The sequence below is a fragment of the Seriola aureovittata genome, chromosome 9 (assembly GCF_021018895.1).
Source record: "Seriola aureovittata isolate HTS-2021-v1 ecotype China chromosome 9, ASM2101889v1, whole genome shotgun sequence".
Classification (NCBI taxonomy): domain Eukaryota; kingdom Metazoa; phylum Chordata; class Actinopteri; order Carangiformes; family Carangidae; genus Seriola; species Seriola aureovittata.
This window is the reverse complement of record NC_079372.1, coordinates 28312998-28338944: the sequence shown is the minus strand read 5'-3', so window position 1 is coordinate 28338944 and position 25947 is coordinate 28312998. Positions and strand designations below refer to the sequence as shown.

The 25947-nt window shown below is 43.3% G+C and overlaps 1 protein-coding gene across 2 annotated transcripts in view; it reads right to left on the bottom strand.

The window, feature by feature from the left end:
* sema3bl (sema domain, immunoglobulin domain (Ig), short basic domain, secreted, (semaphorin) 3bl) overlaps positions 1 to 25947 on the bottom strand; it is a 48113-nt gene that overhangs the window by 5826 nt on the left and 16340 nt on the right. For both annotated transcript variants that reach the window (XM_056385125.1, XM_056385124.1), the window contains exons 2-14: positions 24456 to 24616; positions 19640 to 19699; positions 12584 to 12703; positions 6910 to 7000; positions 6436 to 6552; positions 5680 to 5822; positions 4677 to 4791; positions 4324 to 4393; positions 3714 to 3858; positions 1410 to 1641; positions 1212 to 1303; positions 897 to 938; positions 569 to 794 (exon numbers count right to left, since the gene is read on the bottom strand). In XM_056385125.1, coding sequence (XP_056241100.1) covers positions 569 to 794; positions 897 to 938; positions 1212 to 1303; positions 1410 to 1641; positions 3714 to 3858; positions 4324 to 4393; positions 4677 to 4791; positions 5680 to 5822; positions 6436 to 6552; positions 6910 to 7000; positions 12584 to 12703; positions 19640 to 19699; positions 24456 to 24616 — 1614 coding nt within the window. The remainder of the gene's footprint in view (positions 1 to 568; positions 795 to 896; positions 939 to 1211; positions 1304 to 1409; positions 1642 to 3713; positions 3859 to 4323; positions 4394 to 4676; positions 4792 to 5679; positions 5823 to 6435; positions 6553 to 6909; positions 7001 to 12583; positions 12704 to 19639; positions 19700 to 24455; positions 24617 to 25947) is intronic.

Sequence of the window (25947 nt, the reverse complement as noted above, 5' to 3'; positions counted from 1 at the left end):
ACACACACACACACACACACACACACACACACACACACACACACACACACACACACACACACACACACACACACACACACACACACGCTGGATAACTCAGTCAGCAGGTGATAAAATATGCATCACTGGTGATATTGATAAGTCAGGTGTCTGATATCTGTGAAACATTTTGACCAGTTATGTCTTCAAATCTGTCTCTGAGATTAAAGTAATACTTACACTTATTTGCGAGATAAATATATAAGATGAATATGAATCTAGTGTCTGTACTTTAATGTGAAGCTACAGGCAGCAGCTGGTTTAATACAAAGACTGGAGCAGGGAAACAGCCTCTGTCCAAAGGAAACAGAATCCACATGCCAGCACCTCTGAGGCTCATTACTCCAAACAAGCAGTGTAAAATTGAACAGTTGTGGTTTACATGGAGGTTACATGTGGGACTATTTTTTGGCTGTGTTCAGTACTTTCCAGAGTCTTGCAGTCGCTGGGAGGTTTCCAGGAAACCATGTGAGACGTCAGGAAATCATAAGAAAGTCCTGCACAGAGGAAGAGAGGCGGTCACACCTACCGCTGGGACTCTGGTCCACACACTGCAGCACAGGGTTTCCATGCTTGATGTCCTGCCGCCTGTAGCGGCGTTTGCTGTTGGGGACATAACGTGCACACGAGGATCCGTCCCAGGCGCAGTACGGGTCTCTGGCCAGGCAGCACTCAGCACAGGCTTTCCCATAAGTCTCGCAGAGATGCAGCTTTACCTGCGCCACACCTGCCGGAGAGCCCACATACAGGGCCTGCTGTAGAGAGCGATGAGGAGGAGACAGAGGATGAAGATGACAGTCAGGCTAACTTCATAGAAGTGAGCATTAGCAATTGAGTAATTCTTCATTTCAACTTACCCTTTTCACAGATATGTCCATGGATGTAATTGGAGTCGGCACCTGCAGTGATGACAGTGGTTGACCTCAGGTGTTTAAAAGATTCACAGAAAATTCAAGAAAAATTTGAATTTAAAAATGAGGAGAAAGAATTGAATTAGGTTTTGAAACTAGTTTGTGGTTCCTGATCTGTTCAGAGACAGTGACAGAAATATTATCTATCGTGATGAATGGCAGCTCCATCAATGTGGCTTTCTGTGTAATAATAATATTGATAATAATAAAACAGGGACTGAGGGGGAGACAGAGAGATTTGCCTGATGGAGTCAAACTTACTTTAAAGACTTGTAGCTCCTCCAGTGTCACCTCCTCTGTCTCTAGACTGTTTCCACCGTGCAGAGCAATGACCTTCAACACCGAGCCGATGTCTGAGAGACGGGCAGACACAGCACTGTGAGCTACAGCTGCAGTGACCCAGGTTCTCCACAGGCTCAGTGAAGACCAGGTTTCTGATCATCAGTTTGGTGCACTTACCTGTGCCGATGAACATGACATCATACTGTCCGTCCTCCGCCTCCACCCGGTCCACAACGATCTGTCTCAGCTTGTAGGGGACGTTGGCCTTCACCAGCACAGGCTGGCGCCGAGCTGGATGCACCATGCGCCACATCAGCGAGTGGCTGCGGGCGAAGTGCAGCACTGAATCAGGGAAATCCTTGGTGCTGCCAAACTCTCTGCCAGGCTGGTTGGTGATTTTACTGGGACACTGAGGACATGGAGATGGATGAGAAAAGAACAAAGGAAAAGGGTGGAAGAGAGAAGGAAGAGTTTAAAGCAACATTCTGGACATTTTCAGCCTCTGCTTTCCAAAAGAGCCGAGGCCTAATTATGTGTCTGAAAGTCTTCTCTGAGACTTCACCTCATTAGCTGTTTTAATCTACCTGAAAATTCACCATCACTGTTGTAAAGCTCCGAAAAAATCCTTCTACTGTGTCACAGTAGAAATGAAATAATGTCCCTGAACTTGGCTGAGATATTTTACTACTCATATAATTCAGAGGGTTGAAGGCATTCAAACCATATGAGCTCTGATCTGCTCGTGATCAGATCAGCGATCCTTTGTGAAGCAGCCAAAGTCTTTGTCATGCACAGCTACTTTTTTACAAGTCTCCTTTGCAACTGTTTTACACGTTTAACTGAACCACGACTCAGAAAATGTTCTGCTCAGAAGGAACTAGCTCCTTTGTCTCTGCTGGTGACCAAAGGCATCATGGGTAATGGTTTGTTGAGTCAGAGGACGGCCTCTTTCTTCATGGTTCTCTGAGAACTTCCTGCAACATTTAAAGAATCATATAACCATTTGATTTCTTCCATGTCACACAGACGAGCTGCAGGAGATATCAGATCCAGAGCTGGGCAGGACTCAGACTTTCACAGGTGAGTGTTTCTGTGCAGGTGGATGATGATTTCACTCACGAACACACTCACTCTGACTACGTCGTCACCTACAACATGAAAGTTTCCCACATTTGGGGGAAACAGGGACGTGAAGTGACACAATGTGAAGATCATAATGTTCATATGTTCAGTGTGTTGGATTTCAAACAGGCCACAGAGGTGATGAAAACCAGTTCCCTCTCCAACAGAAACAGCCAGGTTAGACTACTTTAAAGCTGTTTGGGTGATCTTGGATAAAAAGTTCTGACTGGATATTAAAGCATCAAAGATGAGGCTTTCAAATGAAGATGAAGGTCAGGTAGGATCAGCAAAGCTCCGGCACTGAAGACTCATCATTTTCTGACACAAGTTTAAAGAACGTAAAACTTCAGTCCAAGATAAATATCCAGGGAGGAGACATCCAGCTGATGAACTCCGTCAGACTGAACCTGTAGTTTTCACAGGTGACTTATACACCTGAAGGATTTTAGTATCAAGCTGCTGTTACAATGAAAAACAAAACGGGACTTAAATGTTCTCAGCCGACCGCCTTCATCTTTTCATTCCTGTGTCTTTTCTTCAGCTTACCCCCAACATTACCTCTCCTCCTCCTCCTCCTCCTCCTCCTCCTCTCAGTTTCTCAGTTACATCCTGTTAATCAGTGAAACCACAGAGGTGTCTGCTCTCTTCTCATTATTCATATTCCTCCAGACGCTCTCCTTCACTCTGTAATGAGGCCGACGTGGTCCTCTGTGTGTGTGTGTGTGTGTGTGTGTGTGTGTGTGTTGTGTGTGTGTGTGTGTGTGTGTCTGTGTGTGTGTGTGTGTGTGTGTAACATGACAGAGTCTGGATGTAAACCAGGATTAGGTCTGTGCTGTGTACACTCACCACATACAGTAGTTCACTGAAACGTTCGACAGCTTTAAGTTTTTATCCACAAAACTTTTTTCTCACCATTTGCCTCCTAAGAATTAGATTTTTATCATATTCACACACAACTGTGTCTCACTAACTAAATATGTTCTGGGGAAATGCACCATCCACATTATCTGTAGAGAAGTGAAGGAGTGCAGGCTTACCTGGAGCATCATCCGCCTGCTGTCAATCATTTAAACCGATCCTGAAGTGATTTATGTCTTGGACTGATGGTTTATTAGATAAATCTATAGATAATATACATTCTTATACAACAGTGTGAACTCAGCGATCTTCATCAAAGTGTGAATCATTCCAGACACCAGACCTAATCAATGCTGTTGATACGGATTATCAGAGAATATAAAAATGTAAAACTGTGTCCTGAGCATATGAATTTTGTGTTACACACATGCATTATGGGAAACATGAAGTGCATTATGGGTAATGTACGATTGAGGATGGGACAGGTGAACAGTCACTCACCACCCCTGGTCTTGGGTAAGGGACCCGGCCTTCATAAGCGCCCCACTGGTAGTCTGGACCCTCTTTATGAGCGAAGGGTCCGTTGAAGGCTTCTCTGATGTCGGCCATACGGTAAACACACACCGCAAAACCCTGGAACACGTTACTGTGGAGGACAGTGAGACATGTCCACAAATACATTATTAATCTGGATGAAATATTTTACAAGAAACTGAAATTTTCAGTTTCAACAGAAGAAACAGGAACATAAATGATGTGAAATCGTTGATTCATGAGGCTCTGAGTTTAAACAGGATTAACATCAGGGTCAGACTGAAGTTACTGAGTCTGTAACTGGTCTCAGATCTGCTGCACCTCTCACCATCCCTGATGGGTGATGACACCCCACAGGTGAACTGTACTGACACCTGGAGTAAAGTGTCACATCTCTGCTGCAAGGTGAGAAACTTTCAGACTCTCAGTCAGTGAAGAAGCTGAAACTACTGAGGCATCAAATCAACACTGACCAATGATTTTCTCTGAGGATCATTAACTGAAGATGTAACATACACTTCTTGATCATAAGAGACAATAATAAAGTAGATGATGTGAAGATGACGAGTGTTTTCACCTGATTGTACTGAAGATGGCGTAAACATCTGGGTTCCTCTCATCCTTGGTCCTCAGCAGGAAAACATCCTCTGTTTCAAATAGAACGACAATGAGTGTGTGTGTGAGTGTGAGTGAGAGCGCGCACGCACGCACGCACGCACGCACGCACGCACGCACGCACGCACGCACGCACGCACGCACGCACATAGTCTATTTCACAAGATAAATACCTTACGACATTCAGAGAGAAACAACCAGAAGTATTTAACCTCGTCAACACAACTCCATTGTATTTGTGTTTGAGTGTGTGTGTGTGTGTATGTGTGTGTGTGTGTGTGTGTGTGTGTGTGTGTGTGTGTGTGTATTCCTCACCCAGTTGGTTGAAATGTGTGTCGATGCCGTGAGGTCCTGGTACAGAACAGACCAGTCTGGCTTTGATGAATGTGCTCCACTTGTTCACCAGGACTCTCTGACCTCCGACGTCATTCTGACAGAAAATAATAAAATGTATGAACACAGATATTCATGGTTTTGTCTCTGTGCTCCGGTCTATCATTTACATAATAACTGAACAAACTAATCATAATCTGTTGTTGCTTGTTGAACTAATATGACACTCATAGAACGGTTGTATAAAAGAAATATCAGACTGAGGTCAGTGTGATATTGCTTAAATATAACACAGTAACATTAATACAGACACAGCGCTCTGTCTATAGAGAGGAGTGTGTGTGTGTGTGTGTGTGTGTGTGTGTGTGTGTGTGTGTGTGTGTCAGCAGTGATAATTCGTTTCTTGGCATCAGTGTGTGTGGGGTGAGAAGGAGAGACAGAGGAGCAGAGATGTAGTATAACTTGAAGGTTTATGATTCATTTTGTCTTAATTGTGAAAACTTTTCTGGCACAAACGGACTCAAAGGAAATCCTGCAGCTGCGTGTGTGTGTGTGTGTGTGTGTGTGTGTGTGTGTGTGGGGGGGGGGGGTGGTGACATATGGCTTTAGATGGCAACGCATGAAATAATGTGACAGATGTGCACGGCAGAAGGGGATCATGGGAATGTGGCAGCTGAGCGGGTTCATGTCAGAGTGTAGACTCCTGCAGCTGACTTTGTCTCTTTCTTCTTCTAGTGGACTGAATGTGGATCCATCACAACGAAAGGTCTAAACTTCTACCAGCTGTGATGGATCCTCCAGGTGACTCCTCTACAACACCTCTGAAGGTGTCTCGTATCTAAATCCATCTTTCTATGAGGAAGTGAAAGGTGAAGCTCACCTGAGCATCTGGCTTCACTCATTCCCTCCTCTGACCCAACAGTGACTCTGAGTCTGTCAGTGAAACATCATCTTGTCCTGAATCACAGAATAAACGTCTTCTCACCGCACACACTCGTCCCACTCGGGTGTGTATGGCCCCCTCCCTGTCTCCTGCCTCCGTGGCTTTCTCAGTGAAGAAGAAATAAACTTTGTCGTTGTCTCTGTCGTCGTTGTCTGGGACGAGGTGAGCAGCAATGAACTTGGGGTCTGCAGAGGAAGATGAAGGATGAAGAGAGGTGACTCAGCAGAGCTCTTTGGATGCACAGTCAAACACAACATGGAGGTAAATTTGTTTTCCATGATCAAACCAGCTTCTCAAAATGAACTAAAAATGAAAATTAGAATTTTTGTTTTATCTTCAAGTTAAAGTTTTTATCTGTAAGTTAAATAATTAAAGTTTTTGTATGGCTACATAGCTAATGTTAGCATTAGCAGCTTTTTACTCCCCAGTCTAGAAGAACCATTGTGAAACAGCTGTTTGGTGGAAACAAACACCAGTGTTAACTCAAAGTTAGCACGCTAACAGCTAGCTGCCGCCACTCTCTGATACAGAGACTGTAGCGTCCAGTCTGCTCTTGGTCAGTAAACAGCTGTTGGTGCTAATGTTAGCCACGCAACAAAAGCAAAAACCTACAGATAGCTCCTTTAAGCAACAGGAGCTTCATGTTGTTCTCAGTTAACTCTCACTAATAATTAATAATTACAATAATAATGAGTTTATTTGACAATAATCAAACAGAGCTTTTCTTTCTGTCTGTGATCAGACTATAATTTAATAATTGTCTCGTGTGTGTTGAATGTTACAGATTTAAGGTTTTACCATGAAGAAGTTTCTCGTCAGTCTCTGTCCTCATGGTGGATCGAGCTCCCAGACTCCTGAGGATCACAGAGTCTCTTCCCAGGAAGTCTGCTGTCAGTCCAGTGTACAGCTCCCCGCCTGCAGAGACACGGGACGAGTGGACGATGTGAAGGAGGAGAAGGGTCTTTCTTTCTTCATCTGTTCCACTCTGTGTCTCTGTCTCTGTCTGTGTCTGTGTCTCTGTCTCTGTCTGTGTCTCTGTCTGTGTCTCTGTCTGTGTCTCTGTCTGTGTTTCTGTCTGTGTCTCTGTCTCTGTCTCTGTCTGTGTCTGTGTCTCTGTCTGTGTCTCTGTCTGTGTTTCTGTCTGTGTTTCTGTCTGTGTCTCTATCTGTGTCTGTGTTTCTGTCTGTGTCTGTGTCTGTGTCTCTGTCTCTGTCTGTGTTTCTGTCTGTGTCTCTGTCTGTCAGAAATACAAGAATACAACTTGGGACATACCACTGAACGTGCTGGCGAAGGGGAGGCTGGGGTCATGAGGAACCTTCCCTCGTCCATTTTCCACATTGGTAGGATCCATCATGAAGACATGCTGAGGAGAGAGAGACACAGGGTTATAGTGAGAGAGAGAGAGAGAGAGAGAGAGAGAGAGAGAATATACATCACATGAATGTTTGTCTCTCTTCCTTTGAAACAAATGAAGCATCAAGAGAAGGTGGATCTCTACCTGCTCTCCAGGTATTAGTCATTTTACTTCTTGGTCTGAGTTCAACTCTGAGTTCAACAGTCCATCACAAAGGCTCGATCACACAGGTGATTGAACCTTAACCTGTCCTTCCTCCTCTCTGTCCCACTGTCCACACTAATGAGACATTAGCAGTTTTAATGTGTTTGTCCTTCCACTGACTCTGTCTGAGAAACAAGGAAATGCAGGATCAGAGTCGAGACAAGTTTCCCACCAGTTTCAGCAGATGGACTCTGAGGATCCAGCAGAGGATTAACACTGTTACCAAATACAACTACACTTCAACATCCAAACTTTATCAACAAAAACATGAAGCTGAGTGTTGATACAAGAACAGTGTCCAACCAAAACTCTCACTGTGCAGAAACTGACCCAGTAAATATTCATGAGCAAACAACCTCTTCATGAAACCTGTTGCATCTGCCTGGTGTGTGTGTGTGTGTGTGTGTGTGTGTGTGTGTGTGTGTGTGTCTGTGTGTGTGTGTTCAGGAAGTGATGTGTTTGATGTTTGGCTGTTTGGAAAAAGAGTTTCCAGCATGAAGAATCAAAACAGAAAATTCAGGTTAAAGAAGAAGATTTCAACATTTTAAATCTAATTCTTGTTTCTGATTCCAGCAGCGATGAATCGGGAAAGAACTTAGTCCAGTTCACCTGGTGAACACTGATCCATGTCAGAGCAGGGTCACTGGGAACAAAAGGCCTTTTGTTTCTGTATCTGACAGAGACCGGGTCTGAGGCTCCAGAAACAGAAGTGAAGTCAGAGCTGGTGTTTGATCCACATCCATGTTGGTGATTAAAGTGTCCTCACCGTGAACCCTGAGCCTCTGTTCCTCTAACAGACAATGGACTATTGTCACAGGCAGGGAGAGTCTTGGTGAGCGAGATCACAGGGGAGACGATGATATAAATACACACCAGCAGACTCTGTACGTGCACAACACATTCTCACTGGTGTAATAATACGTGCTCAGTACCACGGACACAGCAGAATGATACTGTCTATACACTGGATATTTAACAAGTACTCAGAGTCTTGGCCTACTAAAAATATAAAATGTAAAATATATGTAATGTAATTTATGAAGACGTCATTTGTCATTCACTTGTATGTTATAGTTATTGATTCATTGGTTTTAAAGTTGTACCACATGGGGTTAGGGTTTTATAGACAAATCACTTGATAGTAAAAGAGCAGACTCAGGTTGGATTCGTGACGTCATCAAGATCCTGAACAATAAAAAAGAAGTGATATATTATTTTGTCTCCCTGTCAAACCTTCCTTTCATCTTCTTCACGTTCACTCTCTCCATCTTGAATTTCTTCTGTTTCTGCTCTTCATCTCTTTAGTTTATTCATCACCTCCTCATTCTTTCATCACTCCATCTGCGTGTGTGTGTCTGTGTGTGTGTGTGTGTGTGTGTGTGTGTGTGTGTGTCTGTGTGTGTGTGTCAGTGACAGCTGACGTTCATCAACATGTGCATCATTTAACTAGTAATTAATTCACTTGTTTATAATCTGATTCTTTTCTTAAATCTACGCCTCAGGAAATTTACACCTTTAGTCATCGTCTCTTGAACTGAGACTACGTAAGAGGACACTGTCTTCTGATAGATAAATGAATTCATCAACCTACAAATGGACCCTGATCCAGTTTATTTTCCTGCTACTGTCCAGTCTGACATGGTCCGTATGACCGCAAGCCTGTGGTGGCTAATGCTATGTAGCTAAAGTAGCTGGTATGACCGTGAGCCTGTGGTGGCTAATGCTATGTAGCTAACGTAGCTGGTATGACCGTGAGCCTGTGGTGGCTAATGCTATGTAGCTAACGTAGCTGGTATGACCGTGAGCCTGTGGTGGCTAATGCTATGTAGCTAACGTAGCTGGTATGACCGTGAGCCTGTGGTGGCTAATGCTATGTAGCTAACGTAGCTGGTATGATCGTGAGCCTGTGGTGGCTAATGCTACGTAGCTAACGTAGCTGGTATGACCGTGAGCCTGTGGTGGCTAATGCTATGTAGCTAACATTCATGACTCTTCTCTTGTACCAGTGTTACATTATGTTTTAGAATTATCCCAAAAGTGTTTGTTGCTGCTTCACAGAGTTCGAGACTTTTCAACTTAAAACATTTAAAGTGTGTGGACAGTACGAGGTGTTATAGTGTCAATTCAGAGGACAAATCAAATGAGTGGACAGTTTCTGATGTTTTTAGTTCAGGCGCATAAAACAGCTTCTTTCTCACAGAACTTCAACCAATAAGAAACTTGCTGTGCAACGTGTAGAATGTGTTCCTCCTCAGACAGTCCTCCCTCCCTGTCCTCCCTCTTGTCCTCCCTCCCTGTCCTCCCTCTTGTCCTCCCTCCCTGTCCTCCCTATTGTCCTCCCTCCCTGTCCTCCCTCCGTGTCCTCCCTATTGTCCTCCCTCCCTGTCCTCCCTCCCTGTCCTCCCTCCCTGTCCTCCCTATTGTCCTCCCTCTTGTCCTCCCTCCCTGTCCTCCCTCTTGTCTCTCATCAGTGGACGAACAGCTGAAATGAACCAGGTCTTTTTAAAGCCGATGAGTTGAATCGTCTGTCAGAGTTTTATCTTTGACTATTCAAACATTTGTTGTCCATAAAACACTGAAGCCTCACGTTTGGTTTTAAAACGTTAAATGTCTCAGAGTCTCCAGAGTTTACAGCTGGACTCGCTCAGGCATCTGAACGTGGCCCAACAACAGACTTCATTTCTGGCTGTTGTGTTTGGCCTTTTCCTCACTGTCCAATCAAATACTGCCTGGTCTCCCTCTCTCACCACTCTCATGCAAACACTCACTCTCTCATTTCATCTTTTGCTGCCCTTCACTGCTCTTGGTTTGAACAGTTTATTTTTCTACTCTTATTTGTTTTGATGCTTTTTTCTTCCCTTCTTCTCACCAGATTCTGGAAATCCTTCAGAACATGGACTCAGAGGACAAAGAGGGAGACAGACTGGAGGAGACGGACAGAAACAGGACAGTGATGAGGTAGAGACATGAGGACAGAGTTATGATCATTACATGAAAAATGACTGAAAAGACAGAAGCAGTAAATACTCCTGAATTCATTCACCTCTGCTTTATCCAAAACAAACAGAAACAAACATGCAGAAATAAAAGCTAATTTATCAGAAATTCATCTGTTACTATGTCTTTATAGTCTACAGTTTTATCCATATTAATGCTGTGCTATCTGCGCTGCTGAGGAGTCTTTTTTCCCATGATTCCTGGCGCTTTCAGAGGCTGTGATGGAGGAAATGAGTGACTCTGAAAAAGCAGCTATGCTCAGTTAAAGTGGCTTTTACTGAAAAATGTATTATCTGAACTGTGTGTGTATGTGTGTGTGTGTGTGTCTGGTGTGTGTGTGTGTGTGTGTGTGTATGCGTGCATGCACAGCCCCCCAGATGTCTATCTACACATTTGTTATTATATATTTATATTTATGTTTGAATGTTCACGTCTTTCATCATGTTTGTGAATATTTATATCTTCATGTTTGTGTCATTTGTTTTGCTTGACTATTCGTTTGTGTATCTGTGAGTGCGTGTGTGTGTGTGTGTGTGTGTGTGTGTGTGTGTGCTATATAGAGGGAGTGAGAAAAACAGCCTCATGATGTAGATTGTGTGATGATGATGAAGAATGTGGTGAGAATTAAATTTGTTTTCAGTATGAAAGTGTGATGATTTAATTTAATTTGATTTGTTTAATTTTATTTGATCAAACTCTGAACTATTGACCAGATGAAATTCAACAGTTTAAAACAGTGTTGGAGTTTCCAGTCCCTGGGAACATGGAAACTACTGAGGCTTCCTCTGAGTGAACGTCAGTCAGCTGCTGCACCAGAAAATGAGGTTATGTTGTGTGATGAAAACACGACATATAGTCAGAATGATCACGAGAGAACAACATGAATTCATCTGTCAAAACACTGACTAGAGGACCTTATTTTATTCAACACAGATGAACCTGAGAGAGAGAGAGAGGAGGCAGGAAAAGACAGAAGTTTGTGTATCTCTGCCACTAACTGAGATGAAACACCTCGGAGGTCAAAGGTCATCCCACCCAGAGTCCAGTCTAAGGCTCACGGGCTGAAGACGTCAGACAGTCGAGAGTGTGTTAAATAAATGGACAGACCCCCTGTGGTGTCCACACACACACACACACACACACACCCCTCTCTTCATGCCCGGTTTGATCCGCTCCTGCTGGGACAGTCAGGGCAGCACACTGGGCTGCGACTCCGTCTTAATGGCTCCATTCATTGATTCATGTCTTTTAAACAGCTCCAAGTGTGAGACTCTGCAGTCGGTCCCCCTGAGCTCAGTGGCTGTGGACAGGAAGCCTGATGTACAGAGCTGCTCAGGGGTCTGAGCATGGAGCAGGTTCAGTCTGATGTACAGAGCTACAGAGGGGCCTATGGTGGAGCTGCTCAGGGGTCTGAGCATGGAGCAGGTTCAGTCTGACGTACAGAGCTACAGAGGGGCCTGTGGTGGAGCTGCTCAGGGGTCTGAGCATGGAGCAGGTTCAGTCTGACGTACAGAGCTACAGAGAGGCCTGTGGTGGAGCTGCTCAGGGGTCTGAGCATGGAGCAGGTTCAGTCTGACGTACAGAGCTACAGAGGGGCCTGTGGTGGAGCTGCTCAGGGGTCTGAGCATGGAGCAGGTTCAGTCTGATGTACAGAGCTACAGAGGGGCCTATGGTGGAGCTGCTCAGGGGTCTGAGCATGGAGCATGTTCAGTCTGACGTACAGAGCTACAGAGGGGCCTATGGTGGAGCTGCTCAGGGGTCTGAGCATGGAGCAGGTTCAGTCTTGTGTACAGAGCTACAGAGGGGCCTGTGGTGGAGCTGCTCAGGGGTCTGAGCATGGAGCAGGTTCAGTCTGACGTACAGAGCTACAGAGGGGCCTGTGGTGGAGCTGCTCAGGGGTCTGAGCATGGAGCAGGTTCAGTCTGACGTACAGAGCTACAGAGGGGCCTATGGTGGAGCTGCTCAGGGGTCTGAGCATGGAGCAGGTTCAGTCAGAACAAACATGTTGGCATCAACCACATTTGTTGCATGAGTGTGATTCCACCACAGGACCTGGTTCATTATCTGATACAGGATCTGTGTTTGTACTGTGTTCATGTAGTAAGACCAGCACTGTGACTTCATGTAGAACATTGTCAATACTTCTTTTAACCAGTCATCAGCTGTTGTAAAGACAGTAACCATCATGGACCAATACATTTGATAACATGAAATCAAATGCAGCTCTATGATGTGACAGAACCCACTGTGACCTTGAGTCTCCATAAACCACAGACAGGTGTTTCTACCTGTACACCTGACCTGTTAGCAGAGACACTGTGACAGCTGCAAACCACAGACTGTTCCCCAACACACTCAAATACACACACAGCTGATCTTCCCCCGCCTCACCTCTCCTCTGTGTCCCACATAGATGAAGGCACACATGGGCTGGAAGGCACCTGTGCCGCAGGCCAGCAGGTGGGTGCGGTTGTAGGGCTGCAGGAGGCGAACAAAGTTGGAACACTCCGTCTGTAAAACACAGATTAACACACAGATTAAAGATGATTAGGACATGTGTGCAAAGGCATAATACAGTGTATGTTACATTTTCTGCGATGTCCATGTGAATTAAAGTGTCTCTGCACTTTGTGAATCCGTCTCCTCAAGTTCTCGATTCAGCTGCAGATGATAAAATAAAACAAGTTTACTCTTCAACTTAAACTTCCACACAAAAAAACATCAGTCACTCACACACACGCAAGTTGATTTTCAGGGTATTGAACCACAATGATTTAAGGATTATTGATCCCATATGTTTGTGTAATGAGCTGTATCAGATAGGGTTAGGGTTCCTCAGTGTGCTGTAGAGAACTTGTATCTCTGATACTTGGATTTCAGCCAAAGTGAAACTCTGATGTTTCAGAACAAGTTTCATCGGGTTCTGTGAAACATCAGAAACTTCTGGGTGTAAAGATGTGGTGCAGAATTTGAGGGTTTTGAAGTAAGTTTTGTGGAGATGATGAAGACATGAATGAACTTAACTGAAAGAAACTGAAAGAAATAAAAGAGATTGAACTCGATCATTGACACGGACACTCAAACAAACGAGAGTGAGAACAAAAGAAGTGGGAACGAAGGAAACAAGATATTTCTGTCCAGACATCCAGAGGAAGTAGAGGGCATGACTACTTCCTGCTTCCTGTCTATAACAGCAGCAGCTGACAGAGCGGGTGCCAGGATTGGCCCTGTGTCGTTCTCTCACAGTAACAAGGTCAAACTCATCTGTGCCACTGAGAGTCTGGAGTGTGTCTGTTCAAAAAGTGTGTGTGTTCATGTGCGAATACTGAACTGAATAAATCAGAGTGCATTGGTCCATTTGTCTTTGTCTTTTGGTTCATGTTGTCCTCTCCACATTTCTGCACATGAAGGTGTGGTAGTTTTTTTTGGTGTGATTTTTACGTTGTTTGTGTGTCTGGTTTATCTGTCTTTCTGCGTGTGTGTGTGTGAGTGTGTGTGTGTGTGTGTATGGATAATCTGTCTTTCCGTGTGTGTGTGTGTGTGTGTGTGTGTGTGTGTGTGTGTGTGTGTGTGTGTGTATGGATAATCTGTCTTTCCGTGTGTGTGTGTGTGTGTGTGTGTGTGTGTGTGTGTGTGTGGCCCGTGTTGCTCTCAGAGTCGCAGTTAGACACTCAGACATTGTTAATGGTTCCTTCAGTGCTCTGCAGATCTGATGTAAACTATGTCAACACACTACCAGAAATAGTTTACATCATCATACTGTGCTCATGTCTCTACCCAAACAAATCCAGGCCACTGATAATCTGATAAACTGATAAACTGAACAGAAACACATGTTGCATTAAGAACGAGTTCAATAAATCAAAATTTACCTCTAATTATTCATCTGGCTTTGAAACACTTTCCCTGTGTATTTCTATTGAAGAGTAAATCTGGCAGCTGCTTTTTAAACCTCTGGCCTAATTATTTATCCCAGATCCCTGTTGGATTTACTCATTGTAGAACTTATGTGCAGTCTACTGGAATCATCTTCTGGACTGAATGAATAGAAATCTGTCTCTCATGTGTTTCCGCTGCTCGGGGAGTCGTCTCACAGATCTGTGTGTGGCCGCGGAGAGCAAAGGTTTAAAAGAGGAAATATGTCTCAGCTCTCCTGGCCTGGAATTTTGGGTTTTACACATCTGTGTGGTCGTGTCCCAGATGAAGTGGCAGTGAAGGGAGTGGTGTTAAACAGAAAATGAAGTGATCACCAAATCTGTTTTCGTCTCACTGGAGATTTCAGGGAAAAGACTTAAACTTCCAGCCAGGACTGAAAATGGAGAGATTTACTCATTGCATAAATATCCAGGGTCAAGGCTGTTTGGTGGAAAAGAATGGAACAATGTTCATTTATCAACCTTTTTCTATCAAGGGAAGGTCGACTGACCACGAATCCTCGTTCCCATCAATACCCTGCTGTCCATCCACTCAGTTCAAACTTCCCTCACAAACCACAGCTTTTCATTTAAACATCACATCATTCCTACATTCACTCTGAGAGGTTTTTAACATTAACATAAACAAACAGGAACTTTGCCAAGGCCTCTCCTTCACAATGTACAATAGATATCTGATCCTCCTGATATATATATATATATATATATATATATATATATATATATATAGATAGATAGATAGATATAGATATGAAGTTCTACAAGAGTAACACTTCCCAAATGCTATTATGGATCAAACATGGAGCTAACATGGAGCCAATATGGAGCTAACGTGTAGCAAACATGGAGCTAACATGGAGCCAATATGGAGCAAACATGTAGCTAGCATGTAGCTAACATGTAGCTAACATGGAGCCAATATGGAGCAAACATGTAGCTAACATGTAGCTAACATGTAGCTAACATGTAGCTAACATGTAGCTAGCATGTAGCTAACATGTAGCTAACATGTAGCTAACATGGAGCCAATAGGGAGCTAACATGGAGCTAGAATGAAAAGTTCAGCAGCCAAACATGTGCAGACTGACCCAAGCAGGGAGTGGCAGGTTTGGACCTGGAGCTGTTTCCAGTATAAAGGGTGAAGCTCAGTAAAGACAGTCAGATTCTGTAGTAACAGGAAATGAAGACCAACACAGACACACACACAAATACACACATGAACCAGACTACAATCAACAGGACCTCAAACACAAAAACAATCACAGACACACAAACATCACGGAAACAGTTCAAAGCTGGATAAACGGCTCGTCCAAGTCTTTGGTCTCAGCTGTTTGATCCTCAGAGAAACTTCAGGCCTTCAGCCCTGAACACATTCAGTCACACCAGCGACTCCAACATGTAACCAATCAAAAGAAACCCACAGTCACCAAACTCAGCGTCAGATGTAAGAGCTGAGACCAACATGACCCATATCTCAGCAGCAAAGTTGCGAAAAAGATATATATATATATATATATATATATAACTGTCAAGGTTTGCCATGGCAGACACTTTGTTAGTTTTTTTGTCAGGTCCTGTGTCTGTGTGGTGATTGTCTGCCCCGCCCTAATGATTCACCTGTGTTCATCACCCTCGCCTCCCTTGTGTCTATATAGTCTTTGTGCTCCGCTTCGTCTGTGTCGGTTCGTCTGTTGATCTCTGGGTTTGTCCTCGGTCTGTTCATGTCTCCTGTTGTCATCTCCTGTGGTTCCTCGTGTTTTGGCCTGTTGTTAAAGTTCTTGTGTTTCCCTGTTCTTCACCAGTGTTGTGAAAGCTCTTTGGTTTAATAAACATTTTGCACCGTCTCCCCTGTGTTGGCTGCATTTTGGGTCCAGCCTTACCCGCATAGTGACAGATCGTGACATATAACATACTTATATATTGTATAAGATATAAAACATGAGTGTTTTCTAAGCTGCTTCCTTTAAAGCTGAGTTCTGGATACGTTTCAGCAGCTAAAACTACTTTGATAAGAACTTTGTAGACTCAAAATACCTCAGACTGATTCCACGTGGAACTGATCACAGCTGTACTGATCCAAACCAAAGGATTACTGACTCCATCAAGTCTGTTCTCTGAGTAGTAGTCTGAACTCTGGTTAGTTCACATACAGAAACATCTACTCTCTCACTTGTTATATCTGATCTCTGCTCTGAGCTCAGAAGGTTCAGCTCAGCTCAATGTGTTAATGTGTCACAGTTTCAGCTCCTTAAACATGGAGGAAGCAGCTGATGTGAGGATCAGTGGAAGGAGAAGATTTGGAGACGCAGCGCGCCTGGCTTAGATCACTGAGCCTCCCTGTAATTAATGATGCAGCAGGTCATGAGGTTGTGACTTTGGGAGGAAACTCCATCAGTAACAACATGTTGAAGGTGGGAGACAGCGGTCGGGGGGGGGGGGGGGGGGGGGGGGGGGGGCTGAAGAGACAGAGGCTGTCATTAAAGAGACAACCCTAATTTATTTATCTCGTTCTGCTTTAATATGGAGCTGTAAACAGACTGAAGACAGACACACAGCTGCAGTGCATTCAGGACAAATGATGGATTATCTTAATGTCTCTCTCTCAGCCACCACACACACACACACACACACACACACACACACACACACACACACACACACACACACACACAACCCTTTCACCTTTCCAACCTCAATTACTTTTTATGTTTCGTTTAACAGACACAGAGAGTAAACATATGAGATATAACATCTGTGTGTGTGTGTGTGTGTGTGTGTGTGTGTGTGTGTGTGTGTTTTGTAAATGTCATGGGATACAACAGTAATCCATCTAATTCTAAAAAACCTTTGAAAAACAGAGTGAGAGACGTGAAGGAATGTAGAGTCAAACATCTCTATCTATTACTATAACTAACACACACACACTCACACACACACACACACACACACACACACACACACACACACACACACACACACACACACACACACACTTTAACTTTATGACACCTTTTGCCAAAGGTTAGGTAGAGTTACACAGCTTGTTTTAAGAACCGGTTAATAATGCACTGTGACTCCTCCTCTCCACTACAGACAGTACAGTAGCACACACACACACACACACACACACACACACACACATACACACACACACCTAGACGTCATATGAGCCTTGTGCAGAGGAAACACCTAATAAAACTGATATAAGAGACCCAAGACACACCTGCCACTTCAAACACTGAGAACTTACACCCACCCCCACACACACACACACACACACACACACACACACACACACACACACACACACCTTCTAACCTGATCCAGATGGAGGTGTCAGACTTGAGACTTCTTGCATTGAGCACAAGAAGATTTATATCTCTTAGAACAGTGTGTCTTCATTTTGTGTGTGTGTGTGTGTGTGTGTGTGTGTGTGTGTGTGTGTGTGTGTGTGTGAACCAGTGATTAGCTCCATGTATTCTGAGCAGCTCTAAAATCACAGAGCTCCAAATTTAAGGATGTCTGAAAACATCAAAGAAAAGAGACTCTTCCTCTTCCTTTATTTATTCCTTCCTTTCTCTACTTTTTCTTTCTGTCATTCCTTCTTTCTTTTGCTTTCACCTAGTTTAATAGTTTCATCATTTCTCACTTCATCATCTTCATCATCATCTTATGCTAGCAGCTCTGTGAGGCCGTAGTGCTCTGACCTACACACCAACCTCAACACCTGACATTTAGCAGTTAATCGTGTGTTAGCATGCTAACATTTGCTAATTGTCACAAAACACATGGTGCAGCTGGGGCTGATGGGAATCTCAATAGTTGTGCATGTGTTGGGTCATAAACCAAAGTAATGGACGGACCAAAGTTTTTGACCTGATGGTGGCGCTTGAGGAAAAGTTCAGGGATCACAACACACTAAACTCACCCTTCACCTCCATGTTTATTCTTTACAACCATCATCATCTCCATCCTGTCCTCTTTCCATTCCCTCCGAGAAGTTCCCTCTTTAACAAGCAGCTGAGCTTGTGAGGAGGTAAACATCTCCACCTGCCGACACGTTCTTGGGCGTGGTTCCATTTAGTACAGGATGTTTTTTTGTTGTTTGTTTTGTTATTTACATCTTTATTGAATTTAAATGACATTGATACTGGGTTGGTGATACAGCCACTGGTTCTGGTATAGACATGGTGACTCACATATAAGGAAGTGAGAAATTCAGTTCACAATAGAAAGGGAGGGAGTGTCCAGCTCAGTCACTGGTGCTCTGAGCCAAGTTTTCATCAGTCCTTGTAAAGGTCCAAAAGAGCTCCCAAGGGCCTGTCCCATCTTCCATCTTCCCCTTCAGTCTATTAAGCACAGACTCATAAGATGCCGTCTCCACCATGACATTCATCCAGTCCTTCAGGTCCGGTGATGCAGCAGCTTTCCAATGTGTTTAGATAATTCTGGAGGCTGTAACCAATCCTCCCATAGACAGAAAATATCCTTTTGATTCATTTGGTATTTGAGATCTATCCCCTAATAAACACGCCCGAACAAAGACTTCAGAAGTCCGGTGTGGATCTTATTTAAAGCTGACATTATTTAAGGTGAATCTCAGAATCTCCAGAATCTCACTCCCTTCTTGTCTCTTGGTCACAATTAGTCCTCCTTTGTTTTCTCTCCTCTCATATTCCTCGCCTCCTTCCTTCCTCTGTATTTGGGCTTTAACAGCATCAGCGGTTCTTCCTTTTCCTCCTTCACAGAACTAATAAAACTGCGATGCTCTTCTGTCCCTGCAGTTCTCTCCTCATTAAAACAGACTGTACATGGAAACTTATATATCATATAATTATGAAGTCATCTTGCTGCTGTAGACTTCACCGGAGAGAAGGTTTACCGGGCTGCTGTACCTGTTCAGAGATGTGGGGGAGCAGAGAGTAGAGCGGGAAACTGAAGCGTCAGCACTAAACTGTGTCAGTATGTCTTTTAGTGTAAAGTGCTGGAGGCACATTCTGCCCTTCTCATCTCAACATGAGCCATTTGGGGCCTTAAAAGGTTCTTATAGTCCAGCAGAAACATTTAGTATTCTAGTTCTCAACCTCCTCGTCTTAAACTGCAGCCTGATACCCTGAGAGCACAGACCCGGCCCAGGATCTGGATGGTGAGCTGCCAAAGTCTCTGAAAAGAACCAACCAGACAAGCCAGAGGACACAAGTCCCACGGAGAAAGCCCTAACCCTCTCTGTTCTTTTGGCATCAGCACAGAGCTGCTCAACAGCAAAGGTCAGCTGAGTCACTTCATCTACGCACACACTCAACTGCCAGAGTTCAAGTTACTGGAGACAGGAATAAGAAAGCAACAGTCAGACCAGGCGAACACATTCAGAAATCAGCAGGCAGACCTGTCACAGGTATTACAGGTATACAGGAAACAGGTGGTGAATCTGATAAAACTGGCCTCATCTGTAAATGCTGCTTTTGTGTTAATGTTGTTAATGTGTTAAATCAAACGGGGAGTCACTCACCTGTTCCTTCCCTCTTTCAACACATTCCTCTCTGTTGCCAGGTAACGGAGGCCAGTAGATCTATAAAGACAAAGAGAGAAAGATGGAGGAGCAGAGAGAAGGAAAAAAAAGTGTGATGATTAACGACCTCATAACTTACAAGACAACCACCTTCTTCATCCATATTGCAGAATGTAATTTCCCTGTGGGTTGGGGTTAGGTCTCCAATCAAAACATAATAATCAGCACATGTGTCGTTACATTTGAATTATTGTTTCTAAATTGAGCAGATCCTTCACACTGATTATCCACGAGGAGCCACAGACTGTAGGAGTTAACTGGCCTGTAGAGCTGAAACCTTGATTGAGGCATGACAGATACATTTATCATCCAGTTATAACAGCAGAAGCTCCAGCCAGTGGATATTACAGCTTCATCCAAATTACAAAACAACAGTGTTCTCACTCTCTTCAGGTGGTGAGATCATGTGTCTCTGAGAAACTGCCTCCAACCCAGCACAGGATGTTAGAGGGATTATACATATCTATATATAGATATATAGATATACTGTATATGAAAGAAACAATGTCCTAAATAAATCAAACTCTCAGGTTTCTCACAGTGAAGATCCAACATGATCAGATCAGGAAAATCCCAAAGTCTTCAGCTCCAATAAGGAGATGAAGTGAATCTGGGATAAGCATGAAATAAAGTTTTCACTGCCACTAAAGAGGAAAGTGTGTCTCTGAGCTGAGCTGCAATGATGTGTGTAATAACCAGAGGTCCTCTCTCTGAGACAATCAGTCTTTGTCTGGTCCAGTAGGAAGCTGGTTCTGTTTTGGCGAACAGGGAGAATAGAAAACAAATGGTTCTGACGTACATTACTGAGTGTGAGTGTGTATGGAGAACATGTGTGTGACTCCGTGGTTTGACTATGAAACAGAGACAGATATTGAGACGATGTGAACTGAGTGTAATCTCTTCTGCAGCACAATGACTCACTGTAAATCATAAAGACTGAAATTCTCTGACATGTTATCTTCGTCATCTTAATGTAAAGTCATGTATAAATAAAGGTTGTGACACTGATGAGTCTGGAACGGCATATTTATATGTTTTCATAAAAATAACCCAAAAAAACATCTCTGTCCAGACGAGTGTTTTAGCTCCGTATCAGAAATAATCTAAACCGTCCAAACTAATACACCTGAAAACATATGTCACATGACTAATCACCATTGCTGGTGTGAACAGGAAGTGCAGAAAATACAATGAAGAAGGAACAACAATGGCACAAAGACCATAGATTTATGGAAGTGTTACTAAAAGTGAACGTGGAAGGTGTGAGGTGGTCCTGGCAGAGGATGCTCTGCTTCACAACTACAGAATCAGTGTTTTACTTGTGAAAACTCATCATAAAACATGTTGTTGATATCCAGCTCCAAACCATTGACCGACCTGCTTTTGTGCTTTTGGCTCGCAGTCGCAGGAATCCATTAGAAACAGTCATTTGTTTCATGCCTGACTGAAATGAACGTATAAATCAGGGCCGGTCTCAAGCTTGGCTGGAGCTGGTTCAGATCTCTGAAACAGTTTCTTTGGCAGGATGCTGGATTGATATGAATGTGAGCCTGTTGAAAGGCCTGGCTCTCACACACAGTCTGACGAAAGCAGCCTGATAGCACGTCTGACTGATACTGATACACTGAAATCAGGCCCTGCCTCAAACCCCACTGCCAACGGTCACGGCAGTTCTTTATCTTCAGACTCAGTCAGAGCTTCTAAGGCCCTGTGAATAAACTGAACCTTCAAAAGTGTCACAGACACAATACTTGAGTTTTTAGCCAAAAACCTGAACAGATAAAAATCATCGTTGTTCACGTTCCAGCTGCTAAACAACCTGGAACGGATCTAAATCCTCACTTTAGGAACGAGACTCAGCTCATCACACTTTTTATAATATGGACAATTCAAGACAATATTATATATATATATATATATATATATATATGTGTGTGTGTGTGTGTGTGTGTGTCACTAAACAAACAGACTTTCCATGCTGTTGATATTGTTTCTGTGAACTAGCTGGGACATGACTGTATGAACCGTGGTGGCGTGTTGTGACACGCTGATGTGAGACGTTTCTACACAGAACCAACTGTCTCTGCCGTCGGCTCAGTGTTGCTGGCAGACAGATGGAATCATGGGAAGTTTATTTTTGACTGACTGATGCAAAAAGTCACTGAAGAGACGGTTTGAATTTCAACACAACAAAACACTTTTGACATTGTTTTACTTTGAGGCCAAAGAGATCACTCCACAATCATGTTACACTGAGTGGTTCTCCTAAATCACCATGGAAACACAAGATACACAGGAATCGCTGCATGTAACCAAACACTGAGTAAAATAAACCAGTTGTTCGAACATGATTAAACTCTTCAGAGAGCCTTTGACACGTGTACAGTTCCAAATATAACACTTTCATAATCAAAGATAATATATCCGGTACCACTCCTACTGGTTTACGTTTTAGCCCTTGAAATATTTATTCATTTACATGAACTACATCAGTATTTGTCTTAGTGTTTTCTGAATAATTATCATTAAGTGTATTGTTCCTCTGGTTCTGGATCCAGTTTAAAGTCTGGGCTCAAACACAATAGACGAATTGATTTAATTCCATCTGACGTGTTTTCAACTGAAGCCTTGTGTTGAGAATTATAACTTACTCCTTTTTATTATTTCACTGCTGTTCCTCAGATTTATAGAGGAAAGATTTTTTATGCCAAATATTGTGAGCTGTGGTGGGCAGAGTCTGAGCCAGTGTAACACATTTCTCAGAGCTTCACTCTGGTAATGAAAACTTCACGTTTATTAGTACAACATTAACATCATTTTATCAGATACAAAACAACAAGTTTAACAGATGAAAAAAAATCATTATTTAGTTTCAGAGTGTGTAGATTGACATTTTGGGAATTTCTTTCCAAAGGTGAGATGAGAAGATCGATACACATCTTATGTTAAGTATGGAACTGGAGCAGGGATTAGCCTAGCTTAGCATAAGGACTAGAAGCAGGGGGAACAGCTATCCTAGTTCTACACCTTTACAGCTCATAATTAACCCGTTGTATCTCATTTGTCAGTGTAAATATCTCTAGTTGTAAATGAACAGATGTCACACTGATGTTGATCTTCGTCCTTCACACTTACAAAAGTGTAAAAGTGTTCAAAGCCCCTGAGGTTCAGATTTCATAAAATGATGCAGAGATCAGCTCGCAAACTTTTAAACACTGAAGCCGGTTGTCATAGCAACATTGACTATAATCCCTTATGCCAGGCCTTGCTTGAATTCATTCGATTCTTTTTCTCCTGCTTTGAGCAGTGGGTTACGGTGAGTTTGGCACATGTGCTCCTGTAAACCTCTATTTCAATGAACTGGCACCACTGACTTCTGGCACTGACACAAACCTCAAACCTCAAACAACCTCAGAGCTGCATGTGTGATCTTCAGCCAAGAAAACAGAGAGAGGAGGATGAGCGAGGGATGAAGAGGAGTTAAAGGCTGCATCAGGTGGGCGGCATCTGGCTCTATGTGCGCTTAGATTCCCCATTCACCCTGTCAGTGTCTTTGACCCAAGTAGGAGCACACACACACACACACACACACACACACACACACACACACACACACACACACACACTTTTCTTTGCTAAAGTGGTTGAAGAACATCAGGGATTTCTTTTCTCAGAGATTATTTTTGTTGCGAACCTACTAGAAACCTGGAGCAGTAAATTTGCTGGAACATAATATCTAAATATGCTGCGTATTTTCCCAAAACTATTCCTGTACAGATGAAACGAAGTCCTGTTTTAATTTAAATCTGCTCGTTTCCCTGGTGTCGATGCCCTCCAATAAAAACGACAAACCACAGCAAATCTCATATCTGAATAAATGACATTAAATATGTAACACGAGAGACACTTTTCCATAATTGCTAACACACTGTATCTGCTCTTATTCAAGTCTCAGTGACATGAACCCTGTGATTCTTCTCAAAATGAAGAAATATTATTTAAACAAAGAAACAATAGCATGATAGCATTGTGACTTTCCCTTCTCTGACTGACAGACTCTCCATCACAGTGTGATCATAATTCATGTCTCATGTCTTTCAGGCAAACTGAAACTTGTAACACTGTGTTTGACAAGGTTCAGTGGAAAATTTATACTAAAGGTGGAAACATGAGGTTTGATTTATGACTAGTTGCACTTTTACAGCTGCTCCTGCTCCAGCCAGGGCACAAGATTGTGCAAATGTTTTGGCAAAGGAAGGAAGACATAAAACCTGATTGAAGTGTGGGATTGGAGGTCACTGAGGTGCAAACAGACACAGTCCCAGCACATGGTACTGCAGGGAGAGTGTGCACCAGTAAGTTTCACAGAGAAATGGTCAGTCAGGAGAAACGAGTTCAACAGGTGTGTAATCCATTGATGATGTAATGTAATCCATTCATCTGAACATGAGCCTCTCTATTTAATATTTTCATCACTGTTTTTCTGAATCTATTTCAGTGATGATGCAATAGCACTAATAAAATAAAATGGCTGCTCAGGTTGGAATCACCACATTTATGGTTGATTTATGACAAAGAGTGTTTTAACAGATGTTCTGGATTCGATCTCTTCGACTTGTTTATCATCATTCAGAGTGAAACCACTGTCACAATGGATTGATATATGTGTAGACTGTACAGTAACCATCCTCATACTGTACATCGATCATCAGAGCAGAACAGTTGCTTTATTACTGAGTGTGTTGAAGACCCTCACCTCCTTTGACTCACTGCTGGCAGGTCCCAGCAGAAGAGAGTACAGAACGTCTTTCCCTCCCAGGAAGAGGCGGTCACGGTACTCGTCCAGGAAGACAGCAGTGAGAGAGAGCTGGCCATGGTGACCACTGAACACAGATGACCTGTTGGTGGACAGCAGGTCTGCGGAGACAGGAGACAAAAGGATGAGCCATGGTGTCCAAACGAGATGAGAGGACGATGATGATGCAGCACGGAGGTGAAGAGATCAGTGAAAGTGAGCTTTATTTTCACAGCACAACTTCAAGACAGACAATAAAACACACAGTCCAACGCAACACAAAGAATCTAATAAACTGCTGCACATGGAACAAGAAAGAAGAAAACAACAGCCTGATGAAAATCAATAAAACTTTATCGTTAGACAAAATTACCTTGATTTGCTCAGCATGTGTTCACAGGCTCATGATCAAAGTCTCCAAATTTTAAGTGGGAACATTTCTTTATCCCACACCAAACATCTAATCAGCTTCATTTGTTACAACTGCACCTGCTCAGTGTCGTCTCGCCACACCTGCACACAGCCACAGCTTTCAGGTAACACAGGTAAACTTCTGTTGCTGCTGTTAAACATCATCTCTGTGTATTAAAGTTTCAACCACTGAGTCTATCGACAGAAAAAGAAAAACTATCTTGGTTTGATTTTTAATCTGACATTATCAAGGTCACCATTGGACTCCACAGTGATCTTAAACAAGTTGGTGAAGTGCATGATGTCATCAGTGCACATGCACATATTATACACACACTCTCATATGTGTAAATACACATCAGTGAGAGCAGGATTGTGTGTGTGTACAAACGTACACACTTGGCTGCAGCTTCAAAGTTTGAAGGTTGATGCAGGAGTGAGACTGAGGTGAATTCAAGTTCAGATGTGGGGTGTCCTCCCTCTCCTTTATGCACACACACACACACACACACACACACACACACACACACACACCTGCTGCAGCCTCTGTCTACCACAGCTTAGAAATCTTTCACTTTCTGACACAAACACCTTATTTCTGCCTCTACTTTTTCTTTTCCGTCTCTCCCATCTTCTTTATTACCTTGCATCTCCCTCTCTCTGTCTCCCTCTCTCTCTCTCTCTCTCCCTCTCTCTCCCTCTCTCTCTCTCTCTCTCTCTCTCCCTCTCTCTCTCTCTCTCTCTGTCTCTCTCTCTCTCTCTCTCTCCCTCTCTCTCTCTCTCTCTCTCTCTCTCTGTCTCTCTCTCTCTCTCTCTCTCTCTCCTCTCTCTCTCTCCTCTCTCTCTCTCCCTCTTCTCTCTCTCTCTCTCCCTCTCTCTCTGTCTCCCTCTCTCTCTCTCTCTCTGTCCCTCTCTCTCTCTCTCTCTCCTCTCTCTCTCTCTCTCTCTCTCTCTGGAATGTCAAACTCTCAGTGGAGGAGTCTTTCAGCTGAAGCAGCTTTCCGTCTATATCTCATCACTTGTCTGTCACGCTCGTTATTCC